The sequence below is a fragment of the Trachypithecus francoisi genome, unplaced genomic scaffold, assembly GCF_009764315.1.
Source record: "Trachypithecus francoisi isolate TF-2019V2 unplaced genomic scaffold, Tfra_2.0 Lachesis_group3, whole genome shotgun sequence".
Taxonomy (NCBI): domain Eukaryota; kingdom Metazoa; phylum Chordata; class Mammalia; order Primates; family Cercopithecidae; genus Trachypithecus; species Trachypithecus francoisi.
This window is the reverse complement of record NW_022681468.1, coordinates 105,714,078-105,733,747: the sequence shown is the minus strand read 5'-3', so window position 1 is coordinate 105,733,747 and position 19,670 is coordinate 105,714,078. Positions and strand designations below refer to the sequence as shown.

The window sequence follows — 19,670 nt, the reverse complement described above, 5'->3', positions numbered from 1 at the left end:
CCCCTTTTTCCACATCCCGGGACGCTCGTCCCGCACTTTCTCGGGAATGAGGTTTCTGCAGGCGAGGGCGGCGCTGCCCTCTTCCTCGGCGGCAGTGAGACCCCGATGGCGCCCCAGGGTAGGAGGGGAGGCCGAATCATCTGAGAAGAGCGCCAGAGAACTTCAGAGCGTTTCGCCCTTCCCCGGGAGAGGCAAACACCGACACGTCTGTGTCTTTTACCAACAAGTGCCTTCAAGCCCGGCGGGGGCAGACACCTCCGCGCCGGCAGCCGGCTAGGTCTCCGCGGTCTGCGGGGGCCACGGCCTCGCCTCAGCTGCGCTGATTTAGGGCGTTATCCGGTCCCGGGGCGGGACGCGGCCTCCCGGGCGGCGCAGCAGCGCCCGCAGCGTTGGGCGACCGGGCGGTGGGCGGAGGGGGAGGGGCGGAGGGGCGTCCCCGGGGCGCAGGGGGCGGGCGTGCGGGCACACGCGGTGCGCGGCGGGGGCGGCCACCGTGCGGCGCAGCCTGGGCGCCGGGGAAGCCGCCCACTTCGCCGGGTCAGGCCCAGACGGCCGGAGCCTGGATGCGGCGTCGCCCGCCGAGCCGGGGCGGACGCGGGGCGGCCCGGGCCGGGGAGACGCGCCGGGAGCCCCAGCACCGCAGCGGTCGCAGGATGGCCGAGGTAAGCGCGGCGCCCTCCGCGGGCGCGGGGACTCTCTGCGCGCGGAGCAGGCGGCCCGGGACGCCGCTGGGTTCCGGCTCTGGCTCTCGTGGGTACGCGAGGGCCACCTCCAGAGGGCCGGCTGGCTACCTGCGCGGCAGCGCGGCCCTGAGGCGCGGCGGGAGGGACCGTGGTCTCCGGCCGGGAGAGTGGGGGTCGCTGGGACCCGTCCCCGCCCGACATCCCGGAGCCAGCGCCGGGGCAGCGGGTGCGTCGGAGGTGCCGACGGGCGAGCCTGTGGAAACTGGCGGCGGCACTCTGCGGGTACTCTACACGCCACTCCCGGCCGCCCGCACCCCGGGCTTCAGCCCAGGACGTTGGGACTTGCTGTTTCCCCCTGTGGGGGTCGACCCCTTCTTTTTTTTTTTTTCTTTTACCTCAGAATTTGTGAAATAGCTGATATTTCACACTGGCCGTCTTTCTCCCCGGGGATTATTTCTCTGGAGAACGGGGCGCGCGGCAGCCTCCGGTCACTCTGAGGAGCATTGTGGAGACGCGCGGGTGGCCGTGAGAAGGTTCCCGTCCATTGCGGGACAAATCTTTTGTAGAGCAACAACAACAAAAAACAAAACAAACTTCAAAAAACCCACAAAAACAAAAAACCCACGACTGAAAATCGCTCTTTAGACGGGTCCGGTCCGAAAGCTTCCGGGACATGGACCGAGCGCTGACCGTGTGCGGGGCAGATTTGACCAGCTTCACGACAGACCCTGGAGTCCTTGCCGCGGCTCCGTGCGAGGTGGCCCGTCTTTCAGAAAGAGCTGGGACGGGGCTAAGGCGCTTGGGCTCCGGGGTGGAAGCCGGGCGAGCCGCGTCCGCCGCTCCGAGGTTTCCCTGGAGTGACAGGAAGTCGGCCTGGGCTGCGGAGCCCGCCGCCGCCGCCCGCTGCCTCCTTCGGGGGTTTGCCTGGGAAGCGCCGGACGGGAAGCCCCCGGCCCCCAGCTTGGAGGTCCCTTAACAGTCCGGCCCAGCCCGGCCTCGGGACCTGCGAGCGCCTCGCTCGCCCATCTCGGGAGCGCCCCGTCGGTTCCGTGCTGGGAGCCGGGCGGCGGCGGGGCTGGGGCTGTGGGCGGAGGAGGAGGCCGCTGCGGGGTCTCCCGCTGCTCCTTCGGAGCCGCAGCCCAGACCCGGAGCCCCGCCGCCGCCTGGCTTTGCCTGAGCTCCTCAGGATTTGTCAGCCAGATGTGACAAGATTGTGGCGAGGCCAGTGAAGGAGATCTGATATTAATCAGCGCGTAGCTCCGAGCCAAACTTTCTCAAATGCGGTGTAGAAACATGTTCTTCTCATTTAAGGCATCTCTTTGTGGCTGCAGGGCTGCCACCGCTCCGAGTCTGACAGTTAAGTGGAATGCCATCTCCCAGCCTTAATTGTGTGAGTGAAGTTGCGTGCGTTTAGTGGGTGGGGGATCAGACGCTCGGGGGTTCGGTAAGGTCCCCTGGTTTTATGGCTGTGCTCGCCGCAGCCCTCTGAAGGCCAGGGCATTTAAATCGGCCCAGACGCCTGGTCTCAGCCAGGCCTCTGCTGTTAACACTTAAGGGGTCTAAAAGAGGCCCCACCAGTATCCTGGGAATCCCTGTCAGAGAGAAAGAGAGAGAGAGTGCGCACGTGAGAGAGAACATGTATTGCTGCATAGGACCACAGGGCAGATGTAGTAACAATTTTTTAAAAAATATATTCTTTTCATCAAAGCGACAAGATTTTGGCTTGACAGTAAGTGAATTGAAAAACAGCATTTGGCAGATTTTTTTTTTCATTCGCTGTTTATTGTTTTTAATTTGCTATTCGATTTTATGGGATATCTTCATAAGATTCTAAGAGTCTTCGACCCTGAGTTTGCAAATACATGTTTATGTATTGAAACTTTTGTTCAGTGATAGATACACTGACTCTCTTTTCAATGATCCCTTCCTAAATTCGTTGATACACATTATTAAAACCTTGTTAAAATAGTTTGTCAAAATAAAATTTTGTACATCCTATAAAAGAACATTGCTTCAGATGTTACAAATTGTACTGGATTTGATTTGCTCTTTAAAGAGGTGAAAAGATAGCTTCCCCTTTTGTGATGATGAATTTTGAGAAATAACTATTCTTTTTGGCATGATCAGATGGTTAAAACGAATAAGATACGAGTCATCACTTGATTTCTCATCTAATAAGTTTGCTAACTAATTTCACCAAGAAACTATCACTATTTCAAGTCAACTGTTGGTTGAACATGTTCCTGTTGTAGTTAAATGCTGAGATGAGGTGGTGAAATCTTCACCTAGCACACATGCTGCTCACACTTTGGGAACTCGTAATTATGGCGTATGCAGGCGTCTGCATAATTTAATTTAAATATCATTTGTACCTATAGTGTCCTTTCAGACTAGTAAGGATTTAGGGACCTTCTCCTCCTTCAGAAGGTGGTTAAAGTTGTTCTTTGGCCGTTGATATCTACCAAAATGTGAAACAGTGATCTTTTTGCTGTGGTTATAATTCACATTAGAAATATTGACTAACATGAAGTAGTTGCCTTGGAAGCGTGAGATTTACTAGAGGGCTATTCTGTTTTTTACTGCATCTCCCACATGTAGCAGTTAGGCCTGCATCCCAGGCCCATGCCCACTTTCTGTACCTCAAGATCATCAGAGTGGAAAGGTGATCCAACCCGACAGATGAGAGAGAAAAGCCATACAGGTTTCCGTGTGGAACAAAATATTTGTCCCTAAGCACACATTTGTCATTTATGAATGCCTAGGGATAAGTATAAACAGGGGAACATTTTAAAAGTTCAGTTTGTCAGTAAAATTAAACTGCAGCTTAAGAAGTGGGGGAAAGAAGTGTCTTTTAGCTTCTGTATGTGGCTTTAGAAGTAATTTTGACATGGCCATTAAAAGGGATGCCCTGAAGGTTCCACAGGGTAAATTACTTACAGGAGTGTTCTTCACCCCAGGGTGAATTTTCTCTACAGATGTCATTTTAGAGTGGGTTACTTTTGTCAGAAATTGTCCTTTTTAGAAAGGACTGAAAATACCCTAGCTAAGGTAAAATCTCAATGAGCCACCCATCTTTTTGGTATCTAAAATGAAGATTTATGGAGTTGGTACTTCTTTAAAAATTACCTAATTACAAGTATTCTGCAGAGTTTTTGTTTCTTTATTTTTGATGACTTCTCTGAGGATGTTAAAGATAACTGGATTCTGCTCAAAAGAAGCATCTGGAAAGCGTTTCTTTTTCCTTTTAAACTGGTTTCCACCTGAAAACCTTATTTCTGCATATCTTGTCATTCTTTGAAGTGCTTTTCCTAATTCTGGAAATTCCAGGATTCCAATGTCGCACCATTTCTCCGCACAGACACATACCTATTTTAGCCAAAGAGGGTGGGTATAAACAGAGAACAGACTTGCTTCTCCAGGGTCCAATTTGAGGCTTTCTCAAACCTCACATAGTTAGTTATAGGCAAACAGACTGTCACTCCTGCCGTCCACATATGGACTCATTATTATAAACCAGCCTAACAAATCACAGGAGGACTCTGCCTTGGGGAAATGATAATTTCATTCGACTAATGTGAAACAAAAGAGAGGTGGAGAAATAAAATGTGAGGGTCAGGTCCAAAGAGCCCTGTCCATAGGGAAATAGTTGCCTTAGGTAAACTAATTCAGGGTTCTAACATTTTTTCATATAGTTAGATTAGTTTGGTTGTCTTCTCTTACAGATTATTTGTGTGATCCTACCAAATACTCAAACCTCAGTTTTTTTTCTAGCTGTACATCAGCTTCCAGAAGTGTTGTCCTTGTTCTGTAGTTCTCTTATTGTTTCTTGCATTATTCATTATGAAGGTACAATTTTTACATAGTCAGCTCTTAACATTTCATGATACTTAATGCTGAATTTGAAGAAAGTGATTGGGATGACATAGTTAACTAAGTTTAATCTTTTCTTTTTAAAAACTTAGTTCCGAAAACCTAGTTCTCGTTTAGTCCCCAAAAGAAATGTTTTACAAAATTTTACTTAGAAATGTTCACAATTTCGTTGTTTTTTTTTTTTTTTGAGAGGGAGTCTCGCTCTGTCGCCCGGGCTGGAGTGCAGTGGCCAGATCTCAGCTCACTGCAAGCTCCGCCTCCCGGGTTTACGCCATTCTCCTGCCTTAGCCTCCCGAGTAGCTGGGACTACAGGCGCCCGCCACCTCGCCCTGCTAGTGTTTTTTTTGTATTTTTTGGTAGAGACGGAGTTTCACCGTGTTAGCCGGAATGGTCTCGGTCTCCTGACCTCGTGATCCGCCCGTCTCGGCCTCCCAAAGTGCTGGGATTACAGGCTTGAGCCACCGCGCCCGGCCCACAATTTCGTTTTTATTTTGTATCAGCAGCAGTAGTGAAGTTGCATTGCTCATGTAACTTAAGTAAAATTACACTAAAATGTGTTTTTGCTTTGTATTTTTTTTTCCCTCAGGCTGATTCAACTATGTTCGGAAAGTTCCCTTTACATGCAATTAATATCTTTTGGTTTTTTGTTACCAAGGGTTTCTAAAGATTACCTGTGAGGTTTCCCAAATTTAGGTTATAAAGGAAAAAATATATCCATATAATTTACACTTCTGTACAGTTCTTAAATTTTTTTAAAGAAGACATTTGGCTTGGCTTTTAAGGTAATGTTTGCATGTTTTTCAGCTATTTTATATGTTTTCAGTTTTTAAAACTAATAATTTTAAGAAAAAAGCTCAGACATTAAATTATTTTGGCACAGAGTTTATACTTTGATTCATAGACATCAAAAGAACCAATATTTTCCCCATCACTGTCTTTGAACTAAGCAGCAAGAGAACACTACAGATGTGTCATGCATACTTTCAACTCACAGGTAGACTCAGCCCAGTATCTGTCACTTGAAGGAGCTCTACCTCCCACCTGCCCTTTCTCTGCCAGATCCTTCCCCATGCCCTCAGTCGTCTTTGGTCTGTTATTTCATCCTCATACTTGCAGTGAGAAGTCAGATTTTGTCCATTCTCCTTTAATGTTGTATTTATATTGCAAATGCTGTCGGGCTCCCCACATCCCTTTTCAAACATGCTTGTGGTAAACAGTACCTCCCCATTGTTTAAAAAGCTAATGATCCTATGAACCCAATAAAGAGACTCCTGGCTGCCCATCTGGACAGCCCAGGCCCACCTTATGTTGTCTCAAGGTAGGTCTCACTGCCCATAACAGACCTGTGCTCTGTGGCCCAGGCTCCTTGGCCTGACACATACGTACATGGTAAGCTTTACTTTGTACCTAGGCTTGTGGTATTTCCTACATGCACTCACTGATGAGAGCATGCCTTTTTCCTGGAGGAAGCCCTGTCTGGCCTCCCTGTACAACCTTGACTTCTCCATTTCTCCAGTCTCACTCAGACTATTTAATTTGGGGGAGAGTAGGAATTTGACTTATTTTATTTTTTTCACTTTTTATTTTAGAATTATTTCAAACAATCAAAATTAGAATTGCTTAATGAAACTTGGTAATATGTGCTTGGGGATTCAACAGTTATCAACTTTGGGCCAGTCTCATTTCATCTATATTTCCTACCCATTCTCCCCATTGTAACCAACACTGGATTACTTTAAAGCAAATCCTAGGCATTGTATAATTGCATTCATATATATTGTAATATGAAGCTCTAAAATGCAAAGGCTCTTTTTTAAAAAAACAGAGCAATATGCCATAGAGCACCTAAAACATTAACAATAACTGTAATGTCATTTAATTTCCAATTAGTATTCAGATTTCCTTGATTACCTGATAAACTTTATATTACAGTTGGTTTCTTCAAATCAGGATTCAAGTAAGGTCCATACGTTGTCTTTTTTAATATATAGGTTCATACTTTACTTTTTTCCTTGTAATTTATTTGTTGAAAAAGCTGGATCATTTGTCCTGTAGAGTGCTCCCTGGTCTGAATTTCAATTATTATTTCCTTGTAGTATCATTTAAACATTGCTCTATCTCCTGTATGTTCTTCAATTGGAGTTGAGTAAGAGGCTTGATCCAATTCAGGTTTGAACTTTTTTTGTCTGGAACACCAGATGTGTGGTGGAATGTATCCTTCAGTTCAGAGGCAAATGGCCTGGTTGTCGTATTTTTCATTAGGAGTTGTGGAATGGTGATACTCTAGTTCTTCATTTATTTGATTCACATTCAGAGAGAAACTCTGTCTCATCAATAATTTTTTTATCCTGAAATACAGGTTATATAGCAAAGGATACATACATACTTGATTCTTTTCCTTTGTTTACCAGTTTTCAGAATAGTTAGTTGGTTTCCTAGCATTTTCTAAAGGTGGCCAATGAGTTTTGTTTGTTTTGCGTATATTTTGAATTCCTAGATTTTAACACAGTGAATGACTCATGCTAATTTTTGACAAATCATATTCTCTACTCTGCTGTTTTTGACCAACCCAGTTGTGTGACTTTTCTTGCAGTCATGAAAGTCTTCCTAGAGTCAGACACTGGGAGTTACTCATCTTTATATCTCCATGAAGCTCCCCATGGTTACCAAGTACATGCTAGATGCTTTTGAAACAAATAAAAACTTTGTTAAATAAATGATTATCATTTGGTGAAACTATTAATGTAAGATGATGGCATGATGTGTTGAGTGTCTGCCCCATGTGTGTTTCTCAAGGTCAGCTAAAGTCCGACACTGTCGTCTGCAGATAAGCTGCCTCACATTAAAGGACTTGATGGGTTTCACCTCTCTTCTTCCCGGTTGTTCTTATTACCTATTTGACAAAGGGTGATACTATTTTTCAGAATCCTAGTTGTACCTCTATGGGTTTGCATATGTAAGAAAAACAATGGGAAACTTAAACAGTGAAACAAGTGAGTGAGAAGTGAGAGATGCGAAGGTAAGGAGAAAACAAAAAATCCAGTTCTAATAAGGAAAGTGAGAAGCGCAGAGGCAGAGCAGTTGCAAAGAGCAGTGGGTTAGAGAACTAACTCCCACCTTTGAATGATGCAGTTTCCTAAACCAGGAAGGCTAGCTCTGCAGCCACAGAAAGAGTAAGAATGACAATTTCATAACAGGCTAAGTGAAGCCAGGCTCTCCACCTAGACACCAAAAAGGTGGCCCAGCTGCTTTAAAAGGTGTCTTGTTTCATGTGTCCTGATTGTCAGTTTTCGATATGCATGTTAGCAACAATTATCTATATTCAACATTTAAAAAGTACTACTTAGAAAAAACTGGCCAGGTGTGGTGGCTCACGCCTGTAATCCTAGCACTTTGGGAGGCCAGAGTGGGTGGATCATGAGATCAGGAGACAGAGACCATCTTGACTAACACGGTTGAAACCCCATCTCTACTGAAAATACAGAAAATTAGGCGGGTGTGGTGGCATGCGCCTGTAGTCCCAGCTACTCAGGAGGCTGAGGCAGGAGAATTACTTGAACCCAGGAGGCAGAGGTTGTAGTGAGCCAAGATCGCACCACAGCACTCCAGCCTGGGCAACAGAGCGAGACTCTGTCTCCAAAAAGAGATAAAAAAGAAGAAACGGAATCAGGAGTTCAAGACCAGCCTAAGCAACATAGTGAGACCCCCGTCTCTACGAAAAACATTTTTTTAAAAAATTAGCTGGTTATGGTGACACGCGCCTATGTGGGGTTTGGGAGGGTGACTAAAGTGGGAGGATCCCTTGAGCCCGGGAAGTAGAGACTGCTGTGAACAGTGATCACTGTCCTCCAGCCTGGGTGACAGAACAAGACCCTGTCTCAAGAAAATCCTGAAGCATTTTAATTATAAAGCTTGGTGGCTTTTAAAAAGTGATTTATGGTTTGCCAGACTGGGTTGTTTAATTTCAAGTTGAAGAGTTACAATTTTTTCCACTGAGAATCTGGCATAGCCTTAGAATCTCACACATAAGAGAGGACCACAGACTCTAAACTTAACTTCGGTAATCTCTACTAGTGAGTCATTTTCCACATGGTTTTTACATGGCCCTCTCCACAGTCAACAGGAAGATCAGTGTGTAAACTAGGAACTGCATTTGGCTGCAAATTAAAAGAATTCCTAAATAATAGTTGCTACCCTTTCTTCTCAGGCATCCTTAGGGCATGACCTTGGTGTTGCCTCATAGTCACAAAATGCTATCTGAGCTCCTGCCATCAGATTCTTGTTCGAAGAAAGAAGAAGAGGGAAAGGCAGACAGGTCTTACAGTAGAGTCAGCTGCTATTTATGAGGAGTTTCCTATAATACTTCACCCAACAATTTGTATTGTATACCATTGGTCAGTACTTAAGTCACTTGACCACCAACTGAGACTTGGAAGTTAAAGTTCTTTTTACTAAGGCATATTGGGGAAAAAGATAACTGGGGGAAAAAGATTAATAATCAGTAAGCATAGTACAGTTCTCTCATAGATTTATTCAATCATTCATTTACTTTCTCAAATAATATCAATGGAGGGCTTACCAAGTATCAGCCTCAGTGCTAGGTGTTGGTTTGGAGTTCTAGTTGTTTCATTGCCTCTTCCAGGAATGACTCATTGTGAAGCAGCTTTTATAGGGGCTTTTACCTAGATATTTTTGGTAGCTCTGTGCAGAGGCAGACCACCAGAGCCCAGAAGACCGAAGAACTTACTTGTTGTGGGTCTTCACTGTTTTGGTCGATGACTTCAGCTCACCATCTGTGTATCCTCCTTAATATGGCTAACAGGCCTTTGAGGTAGGCATGAGCAGGTTTCCAGCCCATGTTATAGCCAAAGGCACCAAGGCGTGGAGCTGAAGTTTTTACGTGGCTTAACTGGAAGTAAGACATAGGTTGAGGCCAATCCTAGGTTTTACTACCTCTCAGTGAAAGGTGCCCAGTGAGGTAAAGGGGAAGGAGCTCAGGGTCCCCAGCCCTGCAACCAGAGGTATTTTTTAACAGGGAGATTATATTCATTTCATACCTTAAAGAGGAAGGAGCTCAGACTCCCCAGCCCCCCAACCCTGTATCCTTTTAACAGGGAGATTATATTCATTTAATACCTTAAAAAAAAAAAAAAAAGCTTACTGTTAAAATCCAGACTCCTTCACCTGCCCCACAAGGTCCTATGCAGAGTGGTCTCTGTCACCTCTCTTATTCCCATTTTTTGCTAATAGCCTCACCAACTTCATTCCAGCTACATTGGCCCCTTAACTGTTCCTTGAACACCCCAGTCTCTATTGCGCCTCAGAGCCTTTGCACTTGCTATGCCTTCTCCCTTAAATACTTTCTCTCTCTCCAGTCTGCACATGACCAACTTGTTGGCATCCCTTGGGACTCAATTCACATGTTACCTCCTCAAAGGCTCTTGGTGATGACTCAGTCTTAAAGATTCTTATTCCTATCCCTATCCCTGCATGCCATCCAGTTAAATCACTAGCATAGCTTTCTTCTTAGTTCTTTTTTATTTTTTGAGATGGAGTCTCTGTCACCCAGACTGGAGTGCAGTGGCGCAATCTCGTCTCACTGCAACCTCCGCCTCCTGGGTTCAAGCGATTCTCCTGCCTCAGCCTCCCAAGTAGCTGAGATTACAGGCATGCGCCACCATGCCTGGATAATTTTTGTGTTTTTAGTAGAGATGGGGTTTCACCATGTTGGCCAATCTGGTCCTGAACCCCTGACTTCAGTTGATCCACCTGCCTCAGCCTCCCAAAGTGCTGAGATTACAGGCGTGAGCCACCACGCCCAGCGTCGTCTTAGTTCTTTCATTGCACTTGCCTTACTCTGAAATGATACTGTTTGTTGTTCATTTCCTGTCTCTTCCCTCTAGAATATAAGCTCCTTGAAGGTAGGGACCTTATCAGTTTTGTTCAACATTTTAGTCTCTAGAATTTAGAACAATGCCTGGCTCATAAATGCACAGTAAATACTTATTCAATGAATGAAATTTCTTTACTGTGTGGAACTTTTAATGTCCTCACCTGCAGAATGTGTATGATAATACCTAACTCTGAAAGTGGTTGTAGGAATTAAATGAAACCATAGATATAACTGTAGTTAGCACCAAATAGTGATATTTCAAGTTGTAATCCTCCCCTGGTATCCAAATTTGAGACCATCCCAGTAGCCTGTAAGTTCTTCACCTTCTTCATCTATAAAATGGGGATAGTAATACCTAACCTCCCTGGGTAGTTGTGAGAAAGAAATGAAATGATACATGTACACTGATTAGTACAGTGTGTCTCACATGTAATTAATAAATGCTGAATAAGGCTCACCAACTGTGTGACCCTGGGCATGTTACAAATCTTCCATAAATTTAAGTTTCTGAGAATAATTCTGTCCTCACAGCACTGTAGTGAGGTTTAAAATAGATTACATGTTAAACATGAACTTTACCATGTCAAAAAAGCAGATGCTGGAAGGTTGGCTAACCATTGGACTCAGCTTTGTCCAATAGAGCTTTCTGTGATGATGGAAATGTTGTATATCTCCACTGTCCAATAGAGTAGCCACTACCTACACGTTGCTCCTCTGCACCTGAAATGTGGCTAGTGCGACCAAGGAACCGAATTTTCCATTTTATTTATTTATTTATTTTGAGACAGAGTCTCGCTCTGTCGCCCAGGCTGGAGTGCAGTTGTGCGATCTCAGCTCACTGCAAGCTCCGCCTCCTGGGTTCACGCCATTCTCCTGCCTCGGCCTTCCCAGTAGTTGGGACTACAGGTGCCTGCCACCATGCCTGGCTAATTTTTGGGGGTTTCACCGTGTTAGCCAGGATGATCTCGATCTCCTTACCTTGTGGTCTGCCTGCCTTGGCCTCCCGAAGTGCTGGGGTTACAGACGTGAGCCACTGCGCCCAGCCATTTTATTTGATTTTAATTAACACAAATGATTCCCCTCAAAGGGCCAGTGCTGTGAATCTGGGAACCCCAAAATTCCCTCTTCCCCTTACCACTTACTCCCCCAGGAATATCTCCCTAGGTTTATCTTCAGTGAAATGAAAGTATATGCACATACTAGAGATGAAAACAGCCTTGAACTAAACAGTTTTTATTCTGAGCTCAATAATGCAAATCCCATGAGAGGCTACTCTGTCCAGCACTGAGTATCTGGGTATATACCCAACCATGCCTAGCCTGACTGCTTCCAGGAATTCAACTCAGCATCTCCTGACAAGAGGCCTGTGGTAGCATCTCCTCAAGCCGAAGGTAGAACAGCGTGTCTGAGAGACGAAATGGGTCCAGGAGCCTGCCTAAAAACTAGGTCATAACTTTCTGTCCCAAGACTGCAAAACCCAATCTTCCATCACATATTAGGTGTGTCAGTAGTTTTTAGATGAATGAGAAAATGATAGTTACAGAAAAGCAAGCCAGGATTTTGAATGTTGATTTGTAGCACAAAAGTGACTAATAACAATTCTGAAATAGTCTAATTAAGATGAGTGCGTTAAAAAGCAATAATCATGTCTTGATGGCCGAGTTCAGAATGTTGTAAACATCTGCTTTATGTTTCTGAAGAATGGAACTAGAATGGATTCCAAAGGATATACATTTTAAGAGTTTTCCGTTTTGATTTACATGAGTGCTTTTTGTCCTGTAATTAGAATATTTTCGTTTAATTTCATTTTAGAAGTTTTCATTTATCTTTAGATAATGGTGCTGTAATTTTACTATGTCATGGAGTTCTAAGATGGGTGGAAAAACCCAAGGGCCTTGATATTGGAAGTTTTCTTACACACTATAATTAGCTTTTTTAGTTCATAAATAATTCCTCTGAGATTTATTTCCATAGATGTTTAATGAGCTTTGTTAAGCCTTATTCAAATGGGTTCATGGAGAACCACAAGAATATTTCTCATAAAGCTGTATTCATTCATTGAATTATAGACAAAATTATTTAAAATTGTCCTGAAATGAAAGCTAAAATTGTCCCCAAACTAAAACTATAGGCCCCAAATGCCCATGAGGGTGGTATAGGCCCCCCCCAAGGGCATTTGGCAGTGTCTGGAGACATTTTTGGTGGTCACAACTGGAGGGGAGGGTGTAACTGGCATATGGTTTGTAGCAGTCAGGGATGCTGCCCAGACATTATACATTGCACAGAACAGCCCCCCCACCACAAGCATTATCCAGCCAAAATGTCAGTAGTGCCAAAGTTGAGAAAACCTGACCTAGGTGACAAGAGATGCAAAATATAAGTTTCAGTATTAATCTATGAAATGTGCTTGGAATTGTTCCCTTTGTGGTTTTGCTGTGCTGAACCTGAGACAGTCACCTAGCTTCCTGGGTTGCATGAGCCTTTTGAGCAGAGTCTTCAGGGAGTAGAGGAAGCATGTGCTTAAGGACATCTCTACTTCTGGTTAAAGCAGGTTTTATTTTCCAAATAAGCAAAATGTGAATTTACTCATATAATTCCAGCATCTTGTTTTTAGAGTGAATGGGGCCTGGTGCACTGGCTCACACTTATAATTCCAGCACTTTGGGAGGCCGAGGCAGGTGGATCATCTAAGGTCAGGAGTTAGAGACCAGGCTGGCCAACATGGCGAAACCTGTCTCTATTAAAAATACAAAAAAAAAAAAAAAAGCCAGGTTGTGGTGGTGCGTGCCTGTAATACCAACTACTCAGGAGGCTGAGGCACAAGAATCACTTGAACCTGGGAGGCAGAGGTTGCAGTGAGTCGAGATTGTGCCGCTTCACTCTGGCCTGGGCAATAGAGTGAGACTCCGTCTCAAAATAAATAAATAAATAAATAAATAAATAAAAATTTTAACAAAAGGAATGGCATTTTGAGGGGTATAATCCAAAATAAGAACCTTTCTCCCTTTTAAAAATTTTCTGTAAAATGATATTTATAGAATCAAGATTGTGAAATATTTCACAGGTTTAATACTGGTGCTATTGGGAATGTAGCAATAATTGGTTCATCCGTGAGCTGATGTTCAGAGGGTTGCAGCCAAGTTTGAGATGCTGGACAACATTTTAGGTGTACTACAAACTAAGTTAATGGTGCCTTTTAGAATTTTGTTTTGACAATGTGTAATGTAAATTCAACCATCACTCACTTTTATCCTTTAACTTACATTCAAGGTAACTATATAATTATGTATATAGGTATACTTATATAGATGTAAACTGTTCATGTATTTAATACATTTGTATGTGTATATACAAGTAGAAACTCTGTAACCAAACAGTGAAATAATTTCTGTCATTAGAACAGTGTTTCTTGATTTTTTTTCCATTAACCTCCACACCTAAGGAGATTTTAGATATTGTTTCCTAATTGTGCCTCTCCAATGAAATTTTAGTATCACACCATTGCGATACAGGTTTATCTATGATGTACATCTGTATTTATACATAGAGTAATTCTTTCACCCCCCCAAGACCAATTTTTATTCATTTGGGGATGATAGCATCACCTTTGAGAATGCATGCATTATTAAAATGAGACAGTGTAATCACATGGAGTTCTTTTTATTATACTGTACAGTTTACAAGAGCAAAACCTTTTCTCCCACATCTCCTGTTTTTTGGTAGCCTCTTGAATGGATTAGGTAATGCTGTTGCTGTTTACTGTACACCTCAGTTATGAACAGCCCTATTCCACATCACCTGAAAATGCCTAGCTGCAGCTGTGTTCAAACCCGTTCTAGTCCAAAATAAATGGTAGAGGACAGTCAAATCATGAAAACTTTAACCTGCATTTAAGCAGGGTCACTCATTTTTTTGTTTTGTTTTTTGAGGCAGAGTCTTGCTCTGTTTCCCAGGCTGCAACCCCTACCTCCCAGGTTCAAGTGATTCTCCTGCCTCAGCCTCCTGAGTAGCTGGGACTACAGGTGCATGCCAACACACCTGGCTAATTGTTGTATTTTTGGTAGAGACAGGGTTTCACGATCTTGGCCAGGCTGGTCTTGAACTCCTGACCTCAGGTGATCTGCCCACCTCGGCCTCCCAGAATGCTAGGATTATAGGCATGAGCCACTGCGCCCTGTCTGTGTTTTAATAACATTTTTATTGGGATGTAATTGACATACCATAAAATTAACTTACAGATTGTACAGTTGAGTGACTTTTAGTATATTCACAGAGTTGTGCAGCTATCAGTACTATCTAATTTTAGAACATTTTCATCACTTCAAAAAGAAACTGTGGTCAAAATTTGAAACTACTGTGCTTCAAAGGATACCATCGAGAAAGCGAGATAACCCAAGGATGGGAGAAAGTGTATGCAAATCATGTATCTGGTAATGCACGTGTATCTAGAATATATAAGGGTCTTGTATAACTAAATACGAAAAAGGCAAACAACCCAATTTAAAAATAGGCAAAAGATCTGAAGAGACATGTCTCCAGGGAAGTCATACAAATGGCCAATAAACACATGAAAAGATGCTGAGCACCATTCGCCATCAGGGGAATGCAAATCAAAACCATAATGAGATCCCACCCACAGTCACTAGGATGGCTCTAATCAAAAAGACAGACAATAACAAGTGTTGAGGATGTGGAGAAATTGGAACCCTCATATGCTGCTGGTGAGAATGTAAAATGATACAGCTGCTTTGGAAAAGTTTGGCAGTTTGTTAAAAAGTTAAACGAGTTACTGTGCAATCCAGTAGTTCTCTTCTTAGGACTATACCCAAGAGAAATGAAAACGTGTGTCTACCATATTCTTGTACATGTTCCTTTTGGGGAAGATGAAGATGTTCCAAAATTAGATTGTGATGATGGTTGCATAACTCTGTGAATATGCTAAAAGTCGTTGAATTGTACACTTTTAACAGGTGAGTTATATATGTGTGAATCGTATCTCAATAAAGCTGTTTTTCTCAAAGATGGAAACAAACCAAACAAGAACACACTCTCTCCAAGTACTACCCACTAGCAGTCACTTATTATCCATACCCCACTCTCCACAGCCCCAGGTAACTACTAATCTGGTTTCTGCCTTTATCAATTGGACTGTTCTTGACATTTCATGTAAATGGAATCATACAATCCGTGACTTTGGTGCCTGACTTCTCTCACTTAGTACATATATTTTCAAAGATCATCCATGTTGCACCGTGTATTAGTATTTCATTACTTTTTATTGTTCAATAGTACCCAATTGAGTGGATATATCACATTTTGTTTATCTGTTCATCAGTTGATGGATGTTGGGGTTGTTTCTACTTTTTGGCTGTTGTGAATAATGCTGCTACGAACATTCATATACAAGTTTTTGTGGACATATGTTTTTGGTTATTTTGGGTATATACCTAGGAGTGAATTTCTGGGTCATATAGTAACTCTATGTTTAACTTTTTGAGGAACTCCCAGAATGTTTTCCAAAGTGGCTGTACCATTTTACAATCCCACCAGCAACCAATTTTGAAGTGCAGACTGATCATATACTCCTTAAAATGAATTTCCCAAGTCTTCAGCTAGATTCTCCCTTCCTTCTCCCCAATGCAGGCCACATAGTCCCTTGATTGGCAGATTAGAGGTTTAAACCCTTAATTGTAAGGCTTTTTTATCCCTCCTCCAGATGCTCTCGCATGCGCATGCGCGCGCACGCACACACACACACACACACACACACACACACACACTTCCCAGTTTCAAGGCTCTCGTGAATCATACAAATTCTACCCAGCAGCGCTTCCCAGAAACCTCACTGACAAAGCTGCTTTGAGGGCTTTTTCTGTTTAATAATAGATTATATTCTTCAGGACTGTATCTCCTTTGAGGAACTCATCTTAAAAATATATGTGAAGCTTTGTGGGTTTTGTTGTTGTTGTTGTTGTTGTTGTTGTTTTGAGAGGGAGTCTTGCTCTGTCGCCCAGGCCAGAGTGCAGTGGCATGATCTCGGCTCACTGCACCCTCGGCCTCCCGGGTTTAAGTGATGCTTCTGCCTCAGCCTCCTGAGTAGCTGGGACTACAGGCGTGCGCCAACACGCCTGGCTAAGTTTTTTATTTTTAGTAGAGACAGGGTTTCACCATATTGGCCAGGCTGGCCTTGAACTCCTGACCTCGTGATCCACCCGCCTTGGCCTCCCAAAGTGCTGGGATTACAGGCATGAACCACCACGCCCAGACAAAGCTTTGTTTTTAATACTAGAACTTTGTTAGACATGTACCTCTCTATTTTCAATTTCAGCTACGTTTTTGTACACTCTGTACCCCCACATAAAACATGGCACCATAACATGCAAGGGGCGTTGATGCAAGCCTTGTTCAGCCTGTGTCTGTCTGACAGTCACGTAATTCAGTGAGTGATGTCAGGGAATCATCCTCAGTACAGTCAGCTATTACATGTTCTCAAATCTTATTTGTATTTTCAGCTTCTACCGTATCTGTGGGTGGGGGAAAATAAATTTTATATGTAGATTATTCTCAGTTCAGGTCATTCTCCCTTTTACTTGTTCCAAGACAGCTTCTGTATACTTTCCAGGGTTGCTGCTTTGGTCAACTTAGAAATTTGGTGAAAATATGTTTACCCTTTCTATGACCTTAATAACAGTGCAGGATAATTCATTCTAAACCATAATCTTTTCTTATAAAAAGTTCTGATGTTTAAGCTCATTCTTGAATGTGGAATATCTGTGTAATGTGTTCACGGTCTCCAAGTGCAGGGCTGGCTGCTCATCTTTCCAGAGTACAATGTACACCTCTGGGCCTGGGACACGGTGGGCACATATTGCTCAATAAATGCTGCCGAATGGATGCATATGTTTTGTGTGAAATACGATGAATGTTTCACGCATCACTTATATGCTCCACGTACCTGTGTTCTTCTCTTTTTCAGGCTATCAGCTGTACTCTGAACTGTAGTTGCCAAAGTTTCAAACCCGGGAAAATAAACCACCGTCAGTGTGACCAATGCAAGCATGGATGGGTGGCCCACGGTAACTTTGTTTTTCACCCTCTCTTGGCCTGTAGTGTTACAGAGTTATTCAGGAAGTGATTTCGTATCTTAAGAATGACAACTAACTAGTAAACTAGTAAGTTACTAGCATGTCCCAGGTAACAGGCTAAGATTCAAAGAGTCTTGAATCTTAACTACTCTATATGGGAATTGTCTTATTAACCTCAATCTAAAGATGTAGAAACTAATGCTTCAGTGCTATCCTTCTGTAATGATAGAAATGTTCTGTTCTATCTAATACAGCCTCTAGGCTAGGGTTGCCAGATAAAATACGGAATGCTCAGTTAAATTTAAATTTCAGATAAACAATGATCATATTTTAACCTAGGTATATTCCAATGAATATTTTTAGTATATGTATATCCAACCCATTCATTGTTTATCTCAAATTTACATTTGGATTTAACTGGGCATCTTTTTTTATTTGCCAAATCTGACAACTCTACAGTAGTCACTTGTGGCTACTGAGTACTTGAAATGGGACTAGTGTAACTGAGGAATGGAGTTTTAAATTTTATTTAATTTTAATTTAATATAAATGTAAATAGCCATATGTGAATGATGGCTATTACACTGGACAGCGTGGCCTTCAGGAGGTTAATTTGTCAAGCCCCACAACTGGAAAATATAAAGCCCCACAACTAATACTCAAACCCAGATCTCTCAGATTCCCAAAACCAGATTCTTTACCCCCAGACTCTATGCTTCCTGATTATACATCCTCTTGATTATACCTGCCACCTCAGTTTTTACCCCTTTTCCTTATTCCTTCCTTGTTGGTGACTGTTTCTCTCCTTAGCGAGGCCACAAGAAAGGGAGAAAAGTCCCAGGCTAGTTCATTTATTTTAGAAGTTCCTGTAAATAATTTGAAGCTTCATAGCTATTAAGGTATTTAATCATTTGTATATTCATGTATTTTCTGTGGAACAAATAATCGAAAATTAGTCCTAACCTACTTTTTTTTGCAGTGTTTCTCTTACAATTAGAACTTTTCTAAATGACATTTCCTCAATTTTATTTTTCAGCTCTAAGTAAGCTCAGGATCCCCTCCATGTATCCAACAAGCCAGGTGGAGATTGTCCAGTCCAATGTGGTGTTTGATATTAGCAGCCTCATGCTCTATGGGACTCAGGCCATCCCCGTTCGCCTAAAAATCCTACTGGACCGGCTCTTCAGTGTGTTGAAGCAAGATGAGGTTCTCCAGATCCTCCATGCCCTGGACTGGACACTTCAGGATTACATCCGTGGATACGTGCTGCAGGTACAGTAACCATGACCATTGTCCTCCTACGGTGTTTTCTGTGCCGATATAACTGACGTAACCCAGTTACCTCCCAATGCTACAGCCCTTGGTGACCATCTTTCCCTTTAATACTTCTTTTCTAATGGCCTAAGCCCCTACCTCATGTTCTTGGGGGAAGTCCAAGGTATCTGTGAAGCTTTAGGAACATTACATATTCTCTGATTTGGTGTTTACTAAACTACCTTTTCAACAATAAACCATTTGCCCCATTTCAGGTGCTGCCTCCATGTCTTTCATTAGTCCCAGACTGCTTACTGACACAAGATGCTGTCTGTATCAGATTTTACTGAGAGTCTGGAATTGAGAAAGGGAACTTAAAGAATCACAAAGCAAACAACTTATAATTTCATAGCACACCTTCCTGTGCTTTAAAGCCTTCTGCCATCTCACTGATGTTCTTCCTTCCTAGGCTCTATTTTTTATGGTATTTCTGTGTTCATGTATGCATTTGCTCATTCTCAATCTCTCTCTCTATATATATGTGTGTGTGTGTGTGTGTGTGTGTGTGTGTGTATATATATACACATCTCCCTCCCTCTTTCCTTCCTTCCCTCCCCCACACCCCAGTTTTCTTTTGGCATCTTCATACATTCTCTTCTTCAACATTCCAAGCCCTTCATCCTCTCTGTTCTCTTTATTTTACAGAGTAGTTTACCACTGTTCCCAGATCATGCTGTGTGTAGGCTTCATGTTTCATTTCCAAAGAGGCTGTCAAGGTGTTTTTAGAAGCAAAGAACATGTTTCCTGAGATGAAGCATCATTCTTTTAAGATATGAAACAGCTACAGCATTGTATTTTCTTGCCATTACACTAGAAAATGTTAAA

At 43.0% G+C, this 19,670-nt stretch overlaps 1 protein-coding gene across 2 annotated transcripts in view; it reads left to right on the top strand.

Annotated features, from left to right (window-relative positions):
- Window positions 1-493: 493 nt before the first annotated feature.
- BNC1 (basonuclin 1) overlaps window positions 494-19,670 on the top strand; it is a 29,470-nt gene continuing 10,293 nt past the window's right edge. Inside the window, exons 1-3 of one of the 2 annotated variants that reach the window (XM_033189180.1) lie at window positions 494-662; window positions 17,423-17,522; window positions 18,568-18,803. In XM_033189180.1, the coding sequence (XP_033045071.1) occupies window positions 564-662; window positions 17,423-17,522; window positions 18,568-18,803 (435 nt within the window). In that variant the 5' untranslated portion in view covers window positions 494-563. Of the gene's footprint in view, window positions 663-1,961; window positions 2,040-17,422; window positions 17,523-18,567; window positions 18,804-19,670 lie in introns of those variants that run through there. The other variant, XM_033189181.1, reaches the window with a different exon arrangement.